This window comes from Lupinus angustifolius, unplaced genomic scaffold (assembly GCF_001865875.1).
Source record: "Lupinus angustifolius cultivar Tanjil unplaced genomic scaffold, LupAngTanjil_v1.0 Scaffold_85_31, whole genome shotgun sequence".
Lineage (NCBI taxonomy): Eukaryota > Viridiplantae > Streptophyta > Magnoliopsida > Fabales > Fabaceae > Lupinus > Lupinus angustifolius.
The window spans coordinates 1,183-22,480 of NW_017724238.1; the positions used below are offsets into that span (position 1 = coordinate 1,183).

The window sequence follows — 21,298 nt, forward strand, 5'->3', positions numbered from 1 at the left end:
TAAGTGGTTGCAAGATATCGAGGCTAAATATAGAGCAACTGCTCAAGGAGTTTGTGATTTGATTTGGATAAAAAGATTATTGCATTACCTATTTATTCCTATTCAAGAACCTATGAAAATCTACATTGATAGTCACTCAGTCAACATAGTGCAGAACCCAATACAACATGATAATATAAAGAATGTAATAATTGAGAGAAATTTTATCAAGTCATAAATGGAAAATGAAACCTTTTCTCTACACTATGTTTCAACCAAATAACTAGAAGCATATATTTTGACTAAAGAGAATAATTTATTCGAGATTACAATCCAGAACAGAATGCACATAATGTATTAGCAAGAATGTTAGACCACAAGGAAGCTATCATATCCCATTTAAGTTGGGCCAGCCTCTTTCTGGGATTCCATACTTTGAGACTTTATGTCCATAATGATGTCATTATCTCCATCTCTTTATAGTATGAGATAACTTATCTTCTATAGCCAGTAAAAGATGACATGTGTACATTTTTTTTAATTTTAGAAATATTTTTGTAGATAGTGATTAAATATGACACATGTCATGATTTTAGTGGCTGAAAAAGATAACTTATCTCCTCCTTATCTTATGAGATACTTTATTCTCTTTAACTAAGACTATATTGAAGTCAGATTTTGAACTTAATATTGACAAACAAATGCCCAATTCTATTTACTAGTTTGAAGGGGAGAATCCCGAAATTTATGGAATATGATCATGTCCTTATTGAATTTTTGAGTTGTTGCAAGTTTGTAGGGATTTCTAGTTAATTATAGGAGTTACAAATTTAGATTATTTTCTTTACCTACTTATATTTTTCTCATCCTTTTGAATAAGATATAGAAAAACAATTATAATAAATAATACAAATGAATAGTGGATGATATATAAATCTTTCATAATTTAATTGGAATAAAAATAAATCAACCTTTGTCTGCTAAGAACATTCTTGTGCTACAACAAATTTTGCATTGAGTAATAATTAATCTTCATACATTAACCAAACTGGCAAACCCCACAAAGTTGACAAAATCCCATATAAATAGCTGGGAATCTAAAATAGCCATTATATTTTTAATGAACAAATTGAATAACTTTCAAGTCATTACGGCTACACCAGTCAATACAATGATACAATATAGAAAAAGATTTAACTGTGTACTATGGGAGAAAATGTTAAAATCTCTTTACATTATTTGCAGTAAACCCAGTATGAGGGAAATATTTTGCCTGTTACAGTCTAGCTCAGCCAGAATGTAAGGAAAAAAGCTGGGATCAAAAAGTCAAGAATCTACACAACCCTCACAATCTACCCTTTTAGGGTCTGTTTGTGAGTTGAGTTTTGAAAGGAAAAGAAGGGAAAATGAATGCTTCAAAGCCATCTCATAAGTGTATTTCATGGCTCTCAAGCATTTCCTTTCCCTCCATTATCCTCCGAAAACCAATTTGTAAACACATCCTTAGTAGTTTCACATGCATATCATTGGTTCAACTTCATTTAATCAAGTAGCTTGGTGTCCTTTCCGCATATCCAGATTTAATTGACCGAGATACACCGCAGCAGACTCGGACCAGTACCACCATCACCATTATCAGATTGATTAGATTTTTATATGCCTTCTATAAGTCATAACCAGCCTTCCTCCACAATTGCTTTTCAAGCACACAAATACATTTCTAAAGTAGTTTGTATCTCAAGGAGTTTTGACTTTCATTCTTGATCCAACTACAAGTTTCTTCAGGAATGGAACTTTCATGTGGTTCATTGAAATCATTATTTCTTTAGCTTTCCCTTCATTTCCAGCAGATCTGTAAAAAAGCACAGCTGCGCTCAAGATAAACCTGTCTCCTTTTATTGACTTGCTTATACTTTCAAAAAAGTCGATACCCGCTTCCACGTATCCATGTTCCAGGTAACCTTTCACCATTGTGCGGTAACATACGAGATCAGGAACTAAACCAAAAGTTGATAGTTGCTCATATATCCTCCTGGCCTCACTGATCAGCCCTGTTTTTGCTAATGCAGACAGTAAAATATTAAAATGGGCACAAGATGGTGGAATGCCTTTGCTCCGCATTGCATGTATTGTTTCCTCGGCTTTAGGGTAATTCTGGCTCACTGTATATGCTTGGACAAGGGAAAGATAAGTGAAAGAGTCAGGCGAGCAACCTTGTCTCTGCATGGCTACGAAAAGTTTCTCTGCTTCATGATGAACTCCAGCATTAGCATATACATTGATCATAATATTGTAGCTGACCTGCATTTTCCGAGCAAAGGCAAACGATTAGCACTAAACAGACTATTTCAGTTTACAACCTATATGGAAGATAAAATATGCCTTGCTTTTTTGGTGCTGAAATTATAATTTTAAAGAACAAATAATCATTCACTGCATTACTGCAACAACACAAATACTTATACATGGGTCCTATCTTAGAAACTTAAAAAAAAATACAATTTCTTGAGCAAAAGTGAGATATAACTATATATGTATAAATATTTATGTATGCTAAGAGGTTATAGGCCTATAGTCCAGCTTATGCTTTTAATGAAGTAATTCTCTGAGAATACCTACGACTATACAAGTTGCGGATAATATAATGAGTTTTAATATAGTCGGAAAATACCATTCCAGGTTTTATATCTTCTTCCTGCATTTTAATGAACAATTGGGAAGCTTCACGCATCATACCTAGGAGTACAAAATAGAAACAATAGTTAGGATTTTGATTGCAACACTGAAAAAAAAATTAATCATGAGAATTGAAATCAACTAATCACCTATAATCAAACTGGTTTTAGAATATCAAAGAACTAATTTCGTCCGGGTTGCCCTCTCCATTTGTTTAATTCTTCTCCACACAGCCCACTCCCATTATTTTACAGATTTCATTATTAACCATTGTGAATCAAGGACACCTAAGAAGAAATAGGTTTTGATAAGGCTCAACCCAAGCCAGCAATTGTTAATGTGTACAAAAGAGAGAAAAGAAGAGTTTGGTTAGAATAACTAACTTTACTATTGTACCCTTAGGTAGTTAGGAGGTTACGCTTCTATAAATAGAAAGTTGTTGGGGGTAGTTACTTAGTTTTTGAGTTGAATACTAACTGATTGTGGATCGTGGGATCCATTGTAACTCTACTACTTCATACTCTTCATTCTATATTCAATAAAATCTTGTTTGGAACCCTACCAGAATGAATTTGATTCTGGTTTAGGGGCAATTCCTTTCAATTTCATTCTTCTTTCATTTGTTTAGGATACCAATGTTTATCACTGGTATCAGAGCACCATTCCGGTGCCTGTTGGGAGATCCACCATAGCTGCGGAAGTGGGTATTATCGCATGGTCTCAACACGAGGTATGGCTAGGGAAAATGATAGTTGGCTACAAGAAAGGGACGAAATGCGCAGAGAAAGGGAGGAAATATGCATGAGATTGGAGTTGAATGAAGCCCGCACCCAGAAGACTGAAGAATTGTTGGCTGCCATAGCCACCAAATTGGGTGTAAATCAGGAGGAGAATTCTTTAGGAGAAGACAATGAAAATGAAGAGGAGGTGGATAGCCATAAGAGGGACCAGAATCCTGATAGGTGGAGAAAGTTAGAGGTTCCTATATTTGCAGGGGAGGATGCATATGGCTGGGTGCAAAAGTTGGAAAGATATTTTTGTCTATGTGAGCCATTTCTGAGGCTGAGAAGATGAGAGCCACCTTGGTTGCTCTAGAAGGTAGAGCTCTCAGCTGGTACCAATGGTGGGAGGGATGCAACCCATCACCTAGGTGGGAGGGATGCAACCCATCACCTAGGTGGGAGGGATGCAACCCATCACCTAGGTGGGAGAGCTTCAAACTGACAGTAGTAAGGAGGTTTCAACCTTCCATGGCACAAAATCCCTTCGAATTATTACTGTCTTTGAAACAGGAAGGGGTCATAGAAGCATATGTTGAGGAGTTTGAGAAGTATGCTGGTGCATTGCGGGGAATCAACCAGGATTTTGTTAGAGAGATATTCTTGAATGGGCTTAAGGAAGAATTGACAGTGGAGGTGAGATTGTATGAATTAAAGACTCTAACAAAAGTGATTCAGAAGACCATTCTCATTGAGCAAAAGAATCTGGTGGTGAGTAGGAAGATTCAGGTAGGGTATGCAAGATCCTCTAGGTCAATCAGGAGTAACTCTTATAACAGGGTGGTTACCTTGGAGCCTTCATCTACTAACAGCAATAGGAGAGAAGGATCATCCATAGGAAGTGTGGTTGCACCTTCCAGAACCACACAAGAGGCTAGTAGCTCTAAGGCTGCAGGGGAGTATAAAAGGTTGACTAGTGCTGAAGTGAAGGAGAAAAGGGAAAGGGGATTATGTTTCAGGTGTGATGAACCTTTCTCTAGAGAGCATAGGTGTAAAGATAAGCAATTGAGCATGCTCCTCATGGCAGAGGAAGTTGAAGGGGAAGAGGAAGTAGGAGCTGAGGTTGAAACCTTCAACTCATTGCAACTCTCTTTGTATTCCATGAAGGGTTTAACATCCACCAAGTCGTGGAAGATAGAGGGAACTCTGGTAGGACAACCAGTGGTCATAATGATTGATTGTGGTACCTCACACAATTTCATCTCACAAGCCAAACAGTTGCAGCTACCAGTGGAGGACACCAAGGCCTACATAGTGGAGGTGGGTGATGGACACCATATTGCTTGCAAAGGGAGATGTTCACAACTCAAACTTTGTATGTGTTGGACAAACAAAATCCCAATTATGTGGGATTAATTTAGATTTAAATCAATTACACTTATTGTGATTAGTTTCTTGTTTATTAGCTATGAATATTAGCTAATTTTTAGGGCTTTTGATTTTGTTCCCTCCTTGTATATATTGTAACCTCTCATATGAGATTTGTACAGAATAAGATACAATCTTTCACATAGTTGTTCATGGTATCAGAGCAGGCAGTATCCTCTGACCTGGAAAAAAAATGGAGACGCCAACATCCTCCCCAACCACCTCCCCATCATCGGAATCTTAGATCCACTTACTAGCGACCCAAACACAAACCTAAACAATAATATTGGCACTGCCATTATGCAAACGTCTAACTTTGACCAACATACCATTCCCTTAATTGTCCACCGCCTCAATGGGGCCAATTTCAAGGAGTGGAACCAGTCTGTAAAGCTTGTGATGGCTGGTAAAGGCAAAATGGGTTATCTTACTAGTATTCCACCAGTCCCAAGCCCTCAATCATCCACTTACAACACATGGGTAGCGGATAATTCTATGGTTATGGCCTGGCTTGTCTAGTCCATGGATCCCAAAATTGGACGCCACTACTTGTTTTACAACACAGCCCATGAAGTCTGGACTGCTGTCCACCAAATGTACTCAGACATTGAGAATGTTTCTCAACTATTCAAGGTCCGTTGTGCCTTAAAGAACACAAAACAGGGCAATATGTCTGTCACTGAATACTTTAACACTATTTCTGAGTTGTGGCAGGAACTTGACTTGTCCCATACTATTGCATGGCATTGTGCCGCTGATGATAAGTTGTTTCTAGCTATGCAAGAGAAAGAACGTGTTTTTTATTTTTTACAGGGCCTAAATGCATATTTGGATGAAGTTAGAGGCCGTATTTTGGGTACCAAACCTCTTCCAATTGTCAATGAGGTGTTTGCCATTGTCCGTCGTGAAGAGAGTCGCAAACGTGTTATGTTGCCTCTACCCAAAGACCCTGACATGGATACTAGTCCAAGGTTCTGCCTTCGCTTCCTACCGTCCTGACAAGCCCAAAGGAAATCTTGGGCAGCAACCTCCCATGAACCAAAAGGATCAATTATGGTGTGTGCACTACAACAAACCATATCACACCAAAGAAACATGTTGGGACCTTCATGGAAAGCCTATTGATTGGAAACCCCGGAGTCAAAGACGCCCCAAAACAGCTTATGTTACAGAGTCTAAATTTTTTTCCAGTGCCAACACCATGCCCTTTTCAACTGAACAGATGGAGGTGCTTAAAACACTCCTTCATCCCAATAAGGACACTACTTCTAGTTCTAATGCTCTTATGACTAATAAAGGTACAATCAATTATTCTACATCTCTTTTATCCTATCAAGGTTCTCATGATATTTGGATTGTGGATTCTGGTGCATCCGACCATATGTGTGGTTCTTTAGATGGTCTCTCTAACTATCGCCCTTGTCATGAGGACATTAATATTACTGTTGCAGATGGGTCCTTGTATAAAGCTCTAGGCAGGGGTGATATCGTGGTGTTTGGGGTACCACTTAAGTCTGTTCTATATGTTCCCAAATTACATTGCAATTTAATTTCTGTTCATAAATTGGCAAAGGACTTAAATTGTTCAATAACTTTCTTTCATTCCCACTGTCAATTTCAGGATTTACCATCGGGGAGGACGATTGGCAATGCTAGAGAGAACAATGGCCTTTACTATTTATCCAATGGTGGTTTATCTAGTTCCCCTATTCCTATGGGTCTACAAGTTGTTTCTGATTCTGATGTTCTTCTCCTACACCAACGATTAGGACATCCTAGTTTTCCTTATCTAAAATATTTGTACCCAAATTTATTTATAAATAAGAACCCACGTTTATTTCATTGTGGTCATTGTGTTTTGGCAAAACAATCACGTTCTACCTATCCCTCTCGCCCTTATACACCATCTGCACCTTTTCACCTTGTGCATAGTGATGTATGGGGTCCAACTCATGTTCCCACTGCTAATAAAAAAGGTGGTTTGTTACGTTCATTGATGATCACACTCGTGGTTGTTGGGTATACTTAATGAAGGGCAAATATGAGGTTCCTATGATCTTTAAAAAATTTCATCAACTAATAAAAAATGTTTTTCAATCCTCTATCCATATTCTTCGCAATGGGAAAGAATATTTCTCTCAAGCCTTTACCACTTACCTTCAAGAATGTGGTATTTTCCATCAAAGTTCTTGCACTTACACCCCTCAACAGAATGGGGTGGCAGAGCGCAAAATTCGTCACTTACTCGAAGTTGCTAGGTCTCTAATGATCACAAGCAATGTCCCACATTCTTTTTGGGGAGATACTACTTTAACTTCAGCCTACCTTATTAATCGTTTACCATCCAAAGTCCTCAAGTTTAGGACTCCACTTAGTGTTTTACTCCTTGTCTTTCCTAACACTCATATTCTTAATTCTCTCCCTCTTCGAGTTTTTGGGTGTCTTGCCTATGTTCACAACAACTCTCCTAATCCTAGTAAACTTGACCCCAAGGCATATAAGTGTGTTTTCCTAGGTTATTCTACTTCACAAAAGGGGTACCGTTGCTATCATCCTTCCTCAAGAAGGTTTTTTGTTTCTAGTGATGTAAGGGAAGACCAATTTCTTTATCCCCAGGCTGCTCTCCAGGGGGAGATATTATTAGGAGACCACCCTCGGGATCCAATACTCCCAAGTGAATTTGTTAGTCCTTAATCTTACATAAACTTGATATTCCCATCTCTATCATACCTCTAAATCAAACAAAAACAGTCCTAAACTCACCTCTAAATCAAACAAAAACAGTCCCAAACTTACCTCTAAATCAAACAAAAACAGTCCCAAACTTACCTCTAAATCAAACAAAAACAGTCCCAAACTTACCTCTAAATCAAACAAAAACAGTCCCAAACTCACCTCTAAATCAAACAAAAACAGTCCCAAACTCACCTCTAAATCAAACAAAAACAGTCCCAAACTCACCTCTAAATCAAACAAAAACAGTCCCAAAATCTCCTCTCACTCAAACACAAATCAGTCAAAAATCAGGGGAACTATCTCATGTATATAAACCACCTGTGAGGTATGTTTTCACACGCAGCAGGTTTAAAATTCTCAATCAAAGCCATGAATCTGAACCAGTGGTAGATTCTCCGGTGGTAATAGAACCAAATGTGGTTGAAGAAATTGAAGAAGAAAGTAATAACTTAGATCTTCCTATTGCTGTTAGAAAACGGGTAAGAGAGTTACAAGGCCTTTATTTCGAAAATAGATGAAATTCAAGTGCCATGTAATATTCTTGAAGCTTTACAAAGTGCAGAATGGAAAAAAGCAGTGATGGAAGAAATGACAGCATTGAAGGAAAATCAAACATGGGAGATGGCAGACTTGCCCGATGGGAAGAAGATAGTTGGAAGCAAATGGGTGTTCACAGTGAAGTACAAACCAGATGGTACTGTGGAAAGATTTAAGGTTCGATTGGTTGCTCAAGGGTACACTCAAACCTATGGACTTGACTATAAAGAGACCTTTGCTCCAGTAGCAAAACTAAATACAATACGAGTATTGTTGTCTTTAGCTGCGAACTTGGATTGGGAGTTACACCAAATGGACATTAAGAATGCTTTCTTGAATGGCACATTGGATGAAGAAGTTTATATGAGGATCCCTCTAGGATTTGAGGCACATGCAGAACCAGGAAAGGTTTGTAAACTTAATAAATCTCTTTATGGTCTAAAACAGTCTTCTAGAGCATGGTTTACAAGATTTAGCTCTGTTATGAAGAAGTTGGGATACAAACAGGGAGAAGCAGATCACACCTTATTTGTTAAAAGGGATGCTAACGGGAAACAAGTTATTTTGATTGTATATGTGGATGACATGGTAATTACAAGTGATAACAATACAGAGATTATGTCTCTAAAAACACACCTACAGTCAGAATTCCAAATAAAGGATCTTGGTACTTTGAAATATTTCTTGGGAATGGAGTTTGCTAGGAGTAAACAAGGGATCTTTATCTCTCAAAGAAAATATGTTCTAGATTTATTGAAAGAAACTGGAAAGTTGGGGTGTAGACCCGCTAAGGTGCCTTTAGAGAGGAATTAGAAGTAGAAGATTTCAGATGATGATCCTCCGGTGGATAGGGAGACCTGTCAACACTTAGTTGGAAAACTTATCTATCTATCCTTAACTCGCCCAGATATTGCCTTTAGTGTGAGCTTGATCAGTCGGTTCATGCATGCTCCCACAAAAAGGCATATGGATGAAGCAAACCAGATTTTGAGGTACCTAAAGGGATGTCCAGGTAAGGGGTTGTTGTTTAAAAAAAATAACAATAGAGAAATAGTGGGATACTCTGATGCAGATTGGGCAGGAGATATAGATGACAGCAAGTCTACAACTGGATATTGCACTAAAGTTTGGGGAAATCTAGTCACTTGGAGAAGCAAGAAACAAAAAGTTGTTGCAAGAAGTAGCACAGAATCCGAGTTTCGTGCATTGGCTAAAGGAATTTGTGAGCTCATTTGGATTGAAAGACTAATAGTAGATTTAAACATATCTTTCACCTCTCTTATGAGACTTTACAGTGACAATAAATCAACTATAAGTATAGTACATAATCCAGTTCAACATGACAGAATGAAACATGTCAGGATTGATAGACATTTTCTCAAGTCAGAACTAGATAGTGGAACTATATCTTTGTCCTATGTTCCCACAACGGCTCAAGAAGCTGACATTCTTAAAGCTTTATCTAAACCAAGCTTTGAGTCATGCGTGTGCAAGCTGGGAATGATTGACATCTATTAACCAGCTTGAGGGGGTTGGACAAACAAAATCCCAATTATGTGGGATTAATTTGGATTTAAATCAATTACACTTTGTGATTAGTTTCTTGTTTATTAGCTATGAATATTTGCTAATTTTTAGGGATTTTGATTTTATTCCCTCCTTGTATATTTTGTAACCTCTCATATGAGATTTGTACAGAATAAGATACAATCTTTCACATATTTGTTCAGTATGCAACAATTAGAGGTAATTCAGGACTTTTATCTATTTGCTTTGGGAGGGGTGTATGTTGTTCTAGGGTTGGAACGGCTTGCCAGCCTGGGTGAAGTTAGTGTTGATTTTGGTAAAATGAGGTTAACTATGAGGAAGGATGACTCAGTGATTACACTAGTGGGGGACCCTGCCTTAACTAGAGCAGAATTGTCCTTAGAAGCCTTAATGCAGGTATTGTTAAAGGAAGGGAAGGGGTTACTCCTCCAATGTGACCCTTCTTCAGAGACAAGACAGGAAGTAAGAGTTCCACCTGAGTTAGAAGGTATTTTGTAGCAGCATGAAGAGGTATTCCAGGACCTTCAAGGATTACCACCATCCAAGAGCCATGATCTTGCTATACACCTCAAGGAAGGATCTGAGATCCCTAATCTCATTCCTTACAGATGTCCTTATTATCAGAAGACTGAGATAGAGAGATTGGTGGCTGAAATGTTGGGAGCAGGGGTGATCAGGCCCAGCATAAGCCCCTATTCTAGTCCCATCATCTTGGTAAGAAAGAAGGATGGAGGGTGTAGATTTTGTATAGATTATAGAGCCCTTAATAAGATTACTATTCCTAATAAGTTCCATATTCCTTTGATTGAAGAGTTGTTGGATGAATTGGGGGGTCCCAAGGTGTTCTCTAAGCTGGATTTGAAATTAGGATACCATCAGATAAGGATGAGGCTAGAGGATGTGGGCAAGACTGCTTTTAGAACTCATGAAGGCCATTATGAATTCCTGGTGATGCCCTTTGGATTGACTAATGCTCCCTCTACCTTCCAATTCCTTATGAATGAGGTCTTAAAACCTTTTTTGAGGAAGTTTACCTTGGTGTTTTTTGATAATAGCTTAGTATATAGTCTTGATTTGGAGTCTCACAGCCATCATTTAGGGACAGTTTTGGCCTTGCTGAAGGATCATTCACTAAGAGCTAATTTGAAGAAGTGTAGTTTTGGGCAGGCCAGCCTTGAGTATCTAGGGCACGTCATTTCAAAAGGGGGTGTGTCAGCTGATAGTTCTAAGGTGGATGCTATGAAGACTTGGCCATTACCTACCAACATTAAGAGTTTGAGGGGATTTTTAGGGCTTACAGGGTACTACAGGAGGTTTGTGCAGCACTATGGGAGGATAGCCAAACCCCTCACTAAGTTACTCAAAAAGGATGCCTTCAATTGGACTGTAGAGGCTACTATTGCTTTTGATACACTGAAGGCTGCTATGGTTGATCTACCCATGTTGGCTATCCCTGATTTCACTAAGCAATTTGTGGTGGAGACTGATGCTTCTAGTAAAGGGTTGGGGGGGCTGTGCTAATGCAGGAAGGCAGACCCTTAGCTTTTTGGAGTAAGGGGTTATCTTGCAAGGCTCAATAGAAATCAGTGTATGAGAGGGAATTGATGGCTTTAGTTCAAGCCATTCAGAAATGGAGACATTACCTTATGGGTAGGCATTTTATTATCAAAACTGATCAAAAGAGCCTAAAGTTCTTGACTAATCAGAAGCTATTCACTGATGAACAATTCAAATGGGCTATGAAGTTGGTAGGAATGGATTTTGAAATCCATTACAAACCAGGTAAGGAGAACCCTGTGGCAGATGCCTTATCCAGGAAACTCATGTACTCTGTTATCCCTGTGGTGACTAATGAAGAGATGGAGATTTGGGTTCAAGAACTACACTCACATCCTAAATGGAGAAGGATCATGCAAGACTTGGTTGTTTCTCCTACTTCCCATCCCGGCATTGAACTAAAGAAAGGAGTGTTGTACTACAAGGACAGGTTAGTCCTATCCCAGAATTTAATAGGATTCCTATTATCATATCTGAGTGCCATGAGACTTGTACAGGGGGCATTCTGGTTACTTTAGGACTTATAAGAGGATTTCTAGTTTCTTATTTTGGGAATGTATGAAATTAGATATCAAGGCATTTGCGGAAGGTTGTGATACATGCCAGAGGAATAAGTATTCTACTTTGGCCCCTGCTGGATTGCTGCAACCTCTACCTATTCCTCAACAAGTGTGAATGAATATCTCTATGGATTTCATAGGAGGATTACCTAGAGTAAAAGGAAGGGATACTATACTGGTGGTGGTGGACAGGCTCACCAAGTATGCTCATTTCTTTGCCTTGGGGCATCCTTATTCCGCAAAGGATGTGGCTGCTATTTTCTTAAGGGAGGTGGTCAAGTTGCATGGTTTCCCAACCACTATTGTCTCAGACAGAGATCCTTTATTTCTAAGCCAATTCTAGAAGGAGTTGTTTAAGATGGCAGGAACTCAATTAAGGCTAAGTACTTCCTATCATCCTCAATCAGATGGCCAGACTGAGGTCACTAGTAGGTGTTTGGAAACCTATCTTAGATGTTTTGTAAGTCCTAAGCCTAAACAATGGTTGGATTGGCTGCACTGAGCAGAATTCTGGTTCAATTCCAACTACAACAGCTCAAGTGGCATGACTCCTTTTAAAGAATTGTATGGCAGAGATCCACCTATGTTACTAAAGGCTGGGGTTATACCATCTAAGGTAGAAGTAAACAAGATGTATGACCAGAGGGGTGAAATCTTAATGGAGCTAAAGGATAATTTGGCCAAAGCACAAAACAGAATGAAACAAGCTGCTGACAAACACAAGAGGTGGGTGGAATTTAAATTAGGTGATTGGGTGTTTCTTAAGCTACCGCCTTACAAGCTTAAATCCTTGGTTGCCAGGCCTTGTGCTAAATTGGCTACTAGGTATTATGGTCCTTATCAGGTTATGAAAAAGGTAGGCCTTGTGGCCTATGAGTTGAAGTTGCCAGATCATTCCAGAGGTCATCCAGTCTTTCATGTCTCCTTGTTGAAGAAGGCCCTCAACCTTCATCGACAACCTCAACCTCTTCCTCCTATGTTGAATGAAGAGCTAGAGCTAGAAGTATTACCATAAGAGATTGTAGGAAGCAGAGAAGATAATCAGGGCAATGTAGAAGTGTTGGTCAAGTGGCAGAAACTTCCTGACCATGAATGCACATGGGAGTCAGCAGCCAACTTGCAGGACCAATTTCCTAGTTTTCAACTTGAAGACAAGTTCAAATTTGAAGGAGGGGGTATTGATAAGGCTCAACCCAAGCTAGCAATTGTTAATGTGTACAAAAGAGGGAAAAGAAGAGTTTGATTAGAATAACTAACTTTACTATTATACCCTTCGGTAGTTAGGAGGTTACGTTTCTATAAATAGAAAGTTGTTGGGGGTAGTTACTTAGTTTTTGAGTTGAATACTAACTGATTGTGGAATCAGTAATCTTGTGGATCATGGGATCCATTGTAACTCTACTACTTCATACTCTTCATTCTATATTCAATAAAATCTTGTTTAGAACCCTAGCAGAATCAATTTGATTCTAGCTTAGGGGCAATTCCTTTCAATTTCATTCTTCTTTCATTTGTTTAGGATACCAGTGTTTATCAGGTTTCCTCTAATATATGACTCACATCGGACATGAAATGAAGAAAAATTATGCATATGAAAAGCCAAGTACAAGGGAATCCTTAATACGATATTACATCCATAATAATCAAAATTTAATCGAAGTTAAGGTAAAATGGTCCAGTACCAGCCTTCCCATAATAGCCAATCAAATTCATGTATGCTTTTTCATCCAAAGGCAAACCCAATGAGCCACCCTTGTTGAACATATCCACAGCTTTATCCAACTTTTGATCTTTTCCGTAGACACTGCATTAGCAGATTGACAATCAGTTTAAAAGATAGCAACCAAAAGGATGGATAAGAAAACAATTCTCAATGAAGGAACAGCGTATTAAAATCTAACCTTATCATGGTGTTAAGTGTCTGAATTGACGGAGCAACGCTGATGGAACACATGTGCTCATATATACTGGATGCATATTGGAATTTCCCTATAGCACAGAGAAAACATATTAGCAAAGCTCCTTTTCATTTTGTCTTTCATATGCAAGCAGGATACTTGATACAAACCTGCTTCAAGCATGGCTTTGATGAAGGTATTGTAAGCCACAGTGTCAAGCTCTGAGTTTCCTTCAAGATTCTTGCGGATAATATTCTCAGCCTCCTGATGCTTTCCTGCAAAAGAATAATGCTTACAATTGTCAATTAAATGCTAAATAACTGAATGCTAAAAGGAGATGCAACAAGGAACATGTGACACTCCCGAGAATTTCGGATTTTTTTCTGAAACAGATAGAGCAACTGTTTAATTTTCAAACAATACAGTATGCTATCAAAACAGACATTTCACAATAAGTCATTCCTATGACATGATCAGTTGACACAGCAACAACAACATGATCAGTTGACACGTAGTAGATAAAAATTGCAGATTTAACATACTGGGATTTATGTCTTGCCCCAAACCCGAAAGACTACATGAATTGTTCTAAGTTCTAATGCATTTCATCTGTTTTTCAGAACCATGTGAGAGAGCAAGTTGTTGCCTGTGCATGTGTTAAGTTGATATAAAGATTGGATTCAAGTTTACTTTATTATTCCATGACCATACCTTCATTTGTTAAAGCATTTATGACAATGCTAATTCCAACTGCGCCCAATTCATGCCCTTCCTCTGTTGCTTGCTTGTAAAGCAAATATGCTTTTCTTTGTTCACCACATTTAGCATATGCATCAATCATAGTGTTATACAATAGTTTACTAGATATAGGCGACTTTACATATGCTTCAAAGATATCTTCAGCTTGTTTCAGCATGTGTTGTTTGCTGTAACGGCTAATTAAAGAAGCTGCAGTGGCTTCATCCATTCCATAGCCAAACCTAATTAGTTGATTGTTAAGCGATTCTGCTTTACTGATTTCTCCTGGAAAAGGAAATAAACTTAAGTCAAAGAAGGTATTACAGGAAGAGAATTTTGCTTAATGAGTTATAATCATTTTCGTAGCAGAGACAATAAGACATCATACCCTCTTTAGTCAAACTGGTGATTAGCTGACTAACAATTTTCGATCCCCCGGTATAACCCAGCAATAACTTCAGTAACATTTCTGTCTTGCTGAAATTGCCGTTTGTCAGATATAAACTGAGCATCAGCCCGAGAGCTGTAGTGTCAAGTTTGTCGATAGGCTCAATGGCTAGTAGTTCATCATCAGATTGCACATCCTCTTTACACTGACAAAGAATCCGATTAAATGTCTGGACAAATTTATATTTTCTAAGAGATTCATTCTTAACCATCCGATTTGTCAACTGCTCAGCTTCTAGCAGCATTCCCTCCTTGCAATAAACCTTCATAACCATCCTATAAAGCACCTCGTCAAAAAGTATATTACTTTCCCGTATCCGGACAATGAATTCCTTGGCCTTGTTCATCAAATTAAGTCTTATATAGAGACTGAGCATATCATTACAAGAACCAGCATCAGGTGGTCCTGTCTTGCAGAGAGCTAAAAATGATCCTTCAGCAGATTCTACATCTTCTTTCATCACATAACATTGCAGCAGGACAATATAAGCAAATCGAGAGAACCATACATTGTTAAACTTCATGAGCTCGATAATGGCCAAAGCTTTGTCTGCATTTCCTGAACTAAGATGGACTTGTGCCATTGCCAAATATGTTTTCTCATCGGTCAATAGGCCCTTCCGCTTTATCTCTTCAAATGTCATGTGAGCATCCTCATATAAACCAAGCTTTCCATAAATCCTTATAAGCAAACCATATATGACTTCATCAGCGGGAATTTTGTTCCTTACCATTTCTGAAAAGAGGGAGAGGGCTCTTGGGAAGTCCTCGTATTTGTAATACAGAGCCAGAAGTGAAGCACAAGTGTAATTACTAGGAACTATTCTTCGAAGCATCATATCATCATACAGTCTTAGCACTTCATCCCTGTTTCCATTTTTAGCACTTAAAGTTATAAGCTGGCTATAAGTTACCTCCTCGGGAACAAATCCATTATTCTTCATTTCATCAAAAGTCCTTAAAGCTTCTTTATGCAGCCCTTCTTTGATTAGCGAGCTGATGACTACTGTATAAGTAAAATCATTAGGTACCGTCCCTTTTCCAATCATATCCATCCACAATAGTGCAACCTGTCTATGGAGTGATTTCTTTTGCAAAGAGGACAACATAAAGTTGAAAACAGCAACAGGGAGTATGATGCCCCTTTCTTTTACCGCCGAGTAAAAAGAAAACATAGCCTTGTGGCGTCCCCATCTGGCATATGAACAAAGCATGGTACCACAAGCAACTTCATCTGGTTCACAACCTGCATCAAGCATCTCCAAGAACGTCTCTTCAGCCAGTTTTAGCTTTCCAACTTGCCCATATAGGCGCAATACTATCGTGTAGACAATAACAGTGGGGCGATAGCTCAGCTGTTGAAGCACCAGACTGTCAATTCATAGGATCAATCTCTACAGTTTGAAGCAAAATAAACAGAATAAAATGAACTAAGCAGGCCATTAATCACCACTACCACATGCATACCCACTAGGTTCAGAAATATTTTTCAAAAAATACAGATGGATCTCAAATATTTTAAATAAAATGAACATGAAAATGATCAAAACTATGTACCCAAAAGCTATGAAGGGCACATACAGATTCAAAACCAGTGCGTAAGACAAGGGGATATGTCATTTTTAGCAAAATGTTAGGATACAGATATTGGAACATACCACATAACATGGTTATAAAAAATTACATATATCATCCTATAAAGAGGGAAAGTGCTTTTATTATAATCATTGCAGATACAATAGAAGTCTAGTATTTATCAAATTCTTCTGATATTTCCCTTGGACATGATAATTCAAAAATAATAAATTACATTACAACATATAGCCTAGCAGTATGCGATATGTGTACATATCTAATACTAGTAGAGCAAATATTTTGAAGTAGGGTCGCACTACTCAACCAGCTGCTACTAGGGGCCTAAGGGTATGACAACATACATTATCAACCAACTGTCAAACCAAGTTAACCACTAAGGTAGCATTTGGCAGACCACATGCATGTAAACAGGACAGAGCAGATCATATAAACAAAGCACAGCAACATACATTATGTCCCATGTTTGGTGTGCCCTATAGACAAAGCACAGCAAGACAGAAGACTGAAAAGTGGAATATTTTGATTCCACATTCCATGGAAAGAGGTGTAACCAAAGAAGGCAAAACAGAACATGTTTTGTCTACACACCAAACACTACCTTATTTACATAGCTAAAACTAGTAGTTCAAACATTTTAAAGTAGTGTCACACTACTATACCAGCTATCACCCAGGGATAGAGTAACATAGATTATTAATTATCCAACCAATTTAACCACTCACAGGAAATTACGCAATTAACTATTTATCTAACTGAAGTAAGGGTATCAAAGAGTCCCCTCTTAACCATCACAATTCCGCAGGTCTTACACAACCCAAACAAAACAATTATCTCAAAAGCATTTTTCAGCGAACATATCAAAACATATAACTGACTCAATTATAATCGAGTATACGATATTAATCAATTGTGAATTAATCTATTTTTCACAGCTAAGCCAAACACACTACAGAGGGATATGTCCAATAGGATAACATGCATTATTAATCAACAGTTCAACCGGATTAACCACTTATTAACTACTTATCTATACATTGTTAGTCAAAAACTCAACATCTAATTATCCAAGTGATCTAACCTTAGGGTTTGTTTGTGACTTTGGTTTTGGAGGGGAAGCATGGGCAAGGAAAGGCGTCAAAACCATCTCACAAGTGTATTTCATGGCTCTCAAGCCTTCCCTTTCCCTTCCTCTCGCTCCAAAACTCAACTCGCCGCAAACGACCAAAATGCAATTAGCTATTCAACAATAACAACCAAGCCTTAATCATCATTAAGTGAGTCGGCTACATGGATCAAACAACACCAGAATGTAGTTAACTATACATCTAACTGAATTAAGGGCATTATAGAATCTCATCCTTTGAACTAATCTAAAGAGAGACCAAACCTGCAATTTCATCCAAGCAAAGAAGTCCCTAACTTGCCTCCACCCCTTTTGCTCCTTAAGCACAACACACATTTCCCTAAAGCTCAGTTTCCCAACAAAAGTCCCCATCACCATTCTCATCTCATACTCACCATCAACCCTTTGTGACAAAGCCCTCACTTTCTTAATCGCTGCAACAACATGCTTCCCATAGAGTTGTCCATTCCTATCATCCTCCAAGTACTGAATCATTTGTTCAGGGCTTCTCTTTATCCACCTTGGTGTCTGAGCCTGAGGACCCTGGTTCCTTCTGAGGACGCTCAAGTAGCGAGCTTTGCCGTTGATTATGCGGCGTGCGTTGTCGTCGGAAAGAGGGTTGCTTGGGTCCTTTGTTCTGGGTTTGGGTTTTGCTATGTCGCCGTCGATGGGGGACCATGGGTCACGGTGGAGTGAGGAGTAGATTTTGGGAATGATGAGTTTTTTGGTGGTTGTGGTGGTGGTTGATTTAAGTGGTGGAGGGAGGAGAGGAGTGGAGAAAAGGAAAGGGGATTTGAAAGACTCCATTTTTGTGGAGGTGATGGAGCTTCCTTCTATTAGGAGTTCAGTTCTTGCTCATTGTAGAGTGTGGATATGATGAAAGGAGCTATTGGGTAATAACTAAGAAGTAAGATATTTTTCTTATATCAAATCAAATAAATATATAATATTTTGTGTATTATTAAGAGTATTTTCTAACCTTTTATGTAAATAACTCTTTTGAATATTAAATTTCATCAATCAAACCCTTAACTTTGGTTATCTTAGGAATTTAGTATGACATTATATCATTAAATTAACATACCTTGGTAGTAAATAGAGGGTGTTAAAAAAATTAAAATAAAATAAAAAAGTAGTTGATAGAGTAATTGAGAAGTGATGAATATTGGTGAATAAAGGTGATGCTGGTTACTTGCAGAATATTTATTAATGAAAAAAATATTATGTATAGGTTTAAATGAATAGAGGGATTTGTACGTTGAAATAATGTGACTATTCAATATTTCCCTTCTACCATATTTTTGGTCCTTGGAATAGTTATTTCTGACAATTAGAGTATTTTATTTTATAACTAAGGTATTTTTTAGAGTGTGTGATATCCCTTCCAAGAAATGTTACTTTTTAGTAATTTAACATTTAACTTGTTGATCTATCTATAAATTTAATGGAGCATTACACTACTAAGACCAATGTTTAACTTAATATTGAGAATTAGAGTTGTACTCATTGACTAGCTCCTTGAGAATATATTGAGCTCTCACAAATATCAAAAGTCTAATGTTGAAAATGAATGGCATAATAATGAGAACTTGTAAATTATCTCATAATTATATTTTATGACTTTAAAGTATTTTTTTACCTTTTTTGTCATCCGATAATCAACTCACAAACAAACTTATAATATAATACTTCTCAAATGGTTGACCTTAAATTAGATATAGTTGATCACAATGTTGTTGCCCACTAATGGAACCAATTGGAAGGGGGATTCTAAAGATGGAGCTTTAAAATAAAAGGGGTTACATATGTATTTGGAAATCTACATAAAGATTTTAGACATCATCCATGATGCATCTCTCAAACTCAATGTAAAAGGTAAGAAAACACGAATGAGTTTTGGAATTATACATAAGAGTGTGACAATGATTGTTAATTCAACATCATATCCTTTTTAAAAGAAAAGAAAAATTGAAGGACTTTTATAGTACAATACAATATATGTTAGTTTTAAAACCAATTTAAGAAGTTTAATGTTCAAATCTTGCTTGATTCCCTTTTTAAAAGGGGGATAACCATATGGATGAAAACAAAATAAGCCAAATCACACATACAAAGAAAAATAAATATTTTGTTTAAACATGTACAATGCACTATTACACCATAGATTAAACTTTAAATCCATCATGGCCTTAACTATGAGTTTAGCCACAAATGCTTTCTCCTAGAAATATGGTATAAATCACCTCCAATGACTATCACAATAATTATTGAGACGCACAATGTAGCACTATGAGATACTAAACTAGATCGTAAAAAGCTACAAAGAAAATAAAGGAACTATTGTACTTACATGTTGAATGATGTTGGTGCATCAGAAAAAATAAATGACATAAAATAAATAGAAGAAGAAAAAAAGAATTTACTAACAAGTTCAACCAATTGCTCCTACATCCCTATGAGTACAGAGTGAGTATGAATATATATAATTAGAGAATGAAGATTATAAGATCTACCACTCCATTAGCCCAAATGTTCATGAGATATTTCTATTTGGTACACATTATAACAATGGACTTGAGTTCAATATATAACATTGGTTAATCTACTAAATTTCAAAACTAGGCAATATAGGACTAATATAATAACATATTTTAAACATCCCCAATAAAATCCAACTTGATTGAAATAAACAAATATTTCGTTCCTTAGGAAATCTACACAACAATCTTCACTTTAGTGAATATTTCACTCCACCTTGCTTAATGCCTACTTTTCTTTCACAACTCCATATAAGAGTTTGCTCTCCTTCAACATAAGCATTTCTGAGTATCTTTGACGATGTTACTAAGAATCTAGTTCTCCAAACTTGTAGTGCAGCTTCTCGTACTAGCATCTAAGAGAACACGCCGCCTAGCCATATATTGCTGAGAATTTTTCGATATATAGAACCTTTATATCAAAGTTCACCTACAACCGTCCTCTTCAATATTCAATACTCAGTGAACTAAACCTTGGAGCTTCCTTGGAAAGCCTCAACCACTACCGCCATTGCCTACTCCGATAATCATAGTTCAAAAGAACTATCATACTCCACCATAAGGAGTATAAACACAACACATACCTTGCATCAATGTCAATAATGCTCGTGATACACCATTGCATCCAAGCTAATGCTCATGTCACACCCTACATCTCTATGAATGCTTGTGTTAAGTAATGGTCATGTTACACCCTGCATCAAAGTAATGGTCATGTTACACCCTGCTTCAAAGTCTACCAACACCTCTATACTTTTTTGGATTCGTTAGCAATTAATATCATTCACCATATTGCCGTGGACACACCATAAGGATACTCCACTATCTCATCTCAAATAATATAATCTTTTTCAACGTATAGAAAGATATTGCCAACACATGGGTACATATCTCCGCCTTGGTCTAAATCCAATACAACTATGTTTCCTTCTCCTTCAACTCATCTACTTTATTCTCGTATAATGTCTTTGCAGATTGTCCAACCAACACGTTCTTCATCATTCTTTGCCATAATTTGACACCTAAGTTAAGAGCCATCTACCAATTGGCCCTGATAGCAATTATGGGTGTAGTGGGAGTGATTGTTGCATATTGTTGGTTACAAGCAATCAAATAAATGGTATAGAATAAATTGAACAGAAGAATAGAATTTGTTAATGAGGTTTAACTAATTGCGCTTACATCCCAGGAGCAGTGAGCGACTACCAATTTATTACTA

At 37.5% G+C, this 21,298-nt stretch overlaps 1 protein-coding gene across 1 annotated transcript; it reads right to left on the reverse strand.

The window, feature by feature from the left end:
• Positions 1–1,113: 1,113 nt before the first annotated feature.
• On the reverse strand, positions 1,114–18,427 carry LOC109339625 (pentatricopeptide repeat-containing protein At5g27270). The gene is made up of 9 exons (XM_019577090.1): positions 17,807–18,427; positions 14,765–16,178; positions 14,350–14,661; positions 13,809–13,913; positions 13,642–13,729; positions 13,423–13,544; positions 2,651–2,715; positions 1,477–2,280; positions 1,114–1,336 (listed from the first exon to the last, which is right to left on the reverse strand). The coding sequence occupies exons 1-8, from the start codon at positions 18,347–18,349 to the stop codon at positions 1,717–1,719; spliced, it is 3,213 nt and encodes a 1,070-aa protein (XP_019432635.1). The 5' UTR covers positions 18,350–18,427; the 3' UTR covers positions 1,114–1,336; positions 1,477–1,716.
• Positions 18,428–21,298: the final 2,871 nt, after the last annotated feature.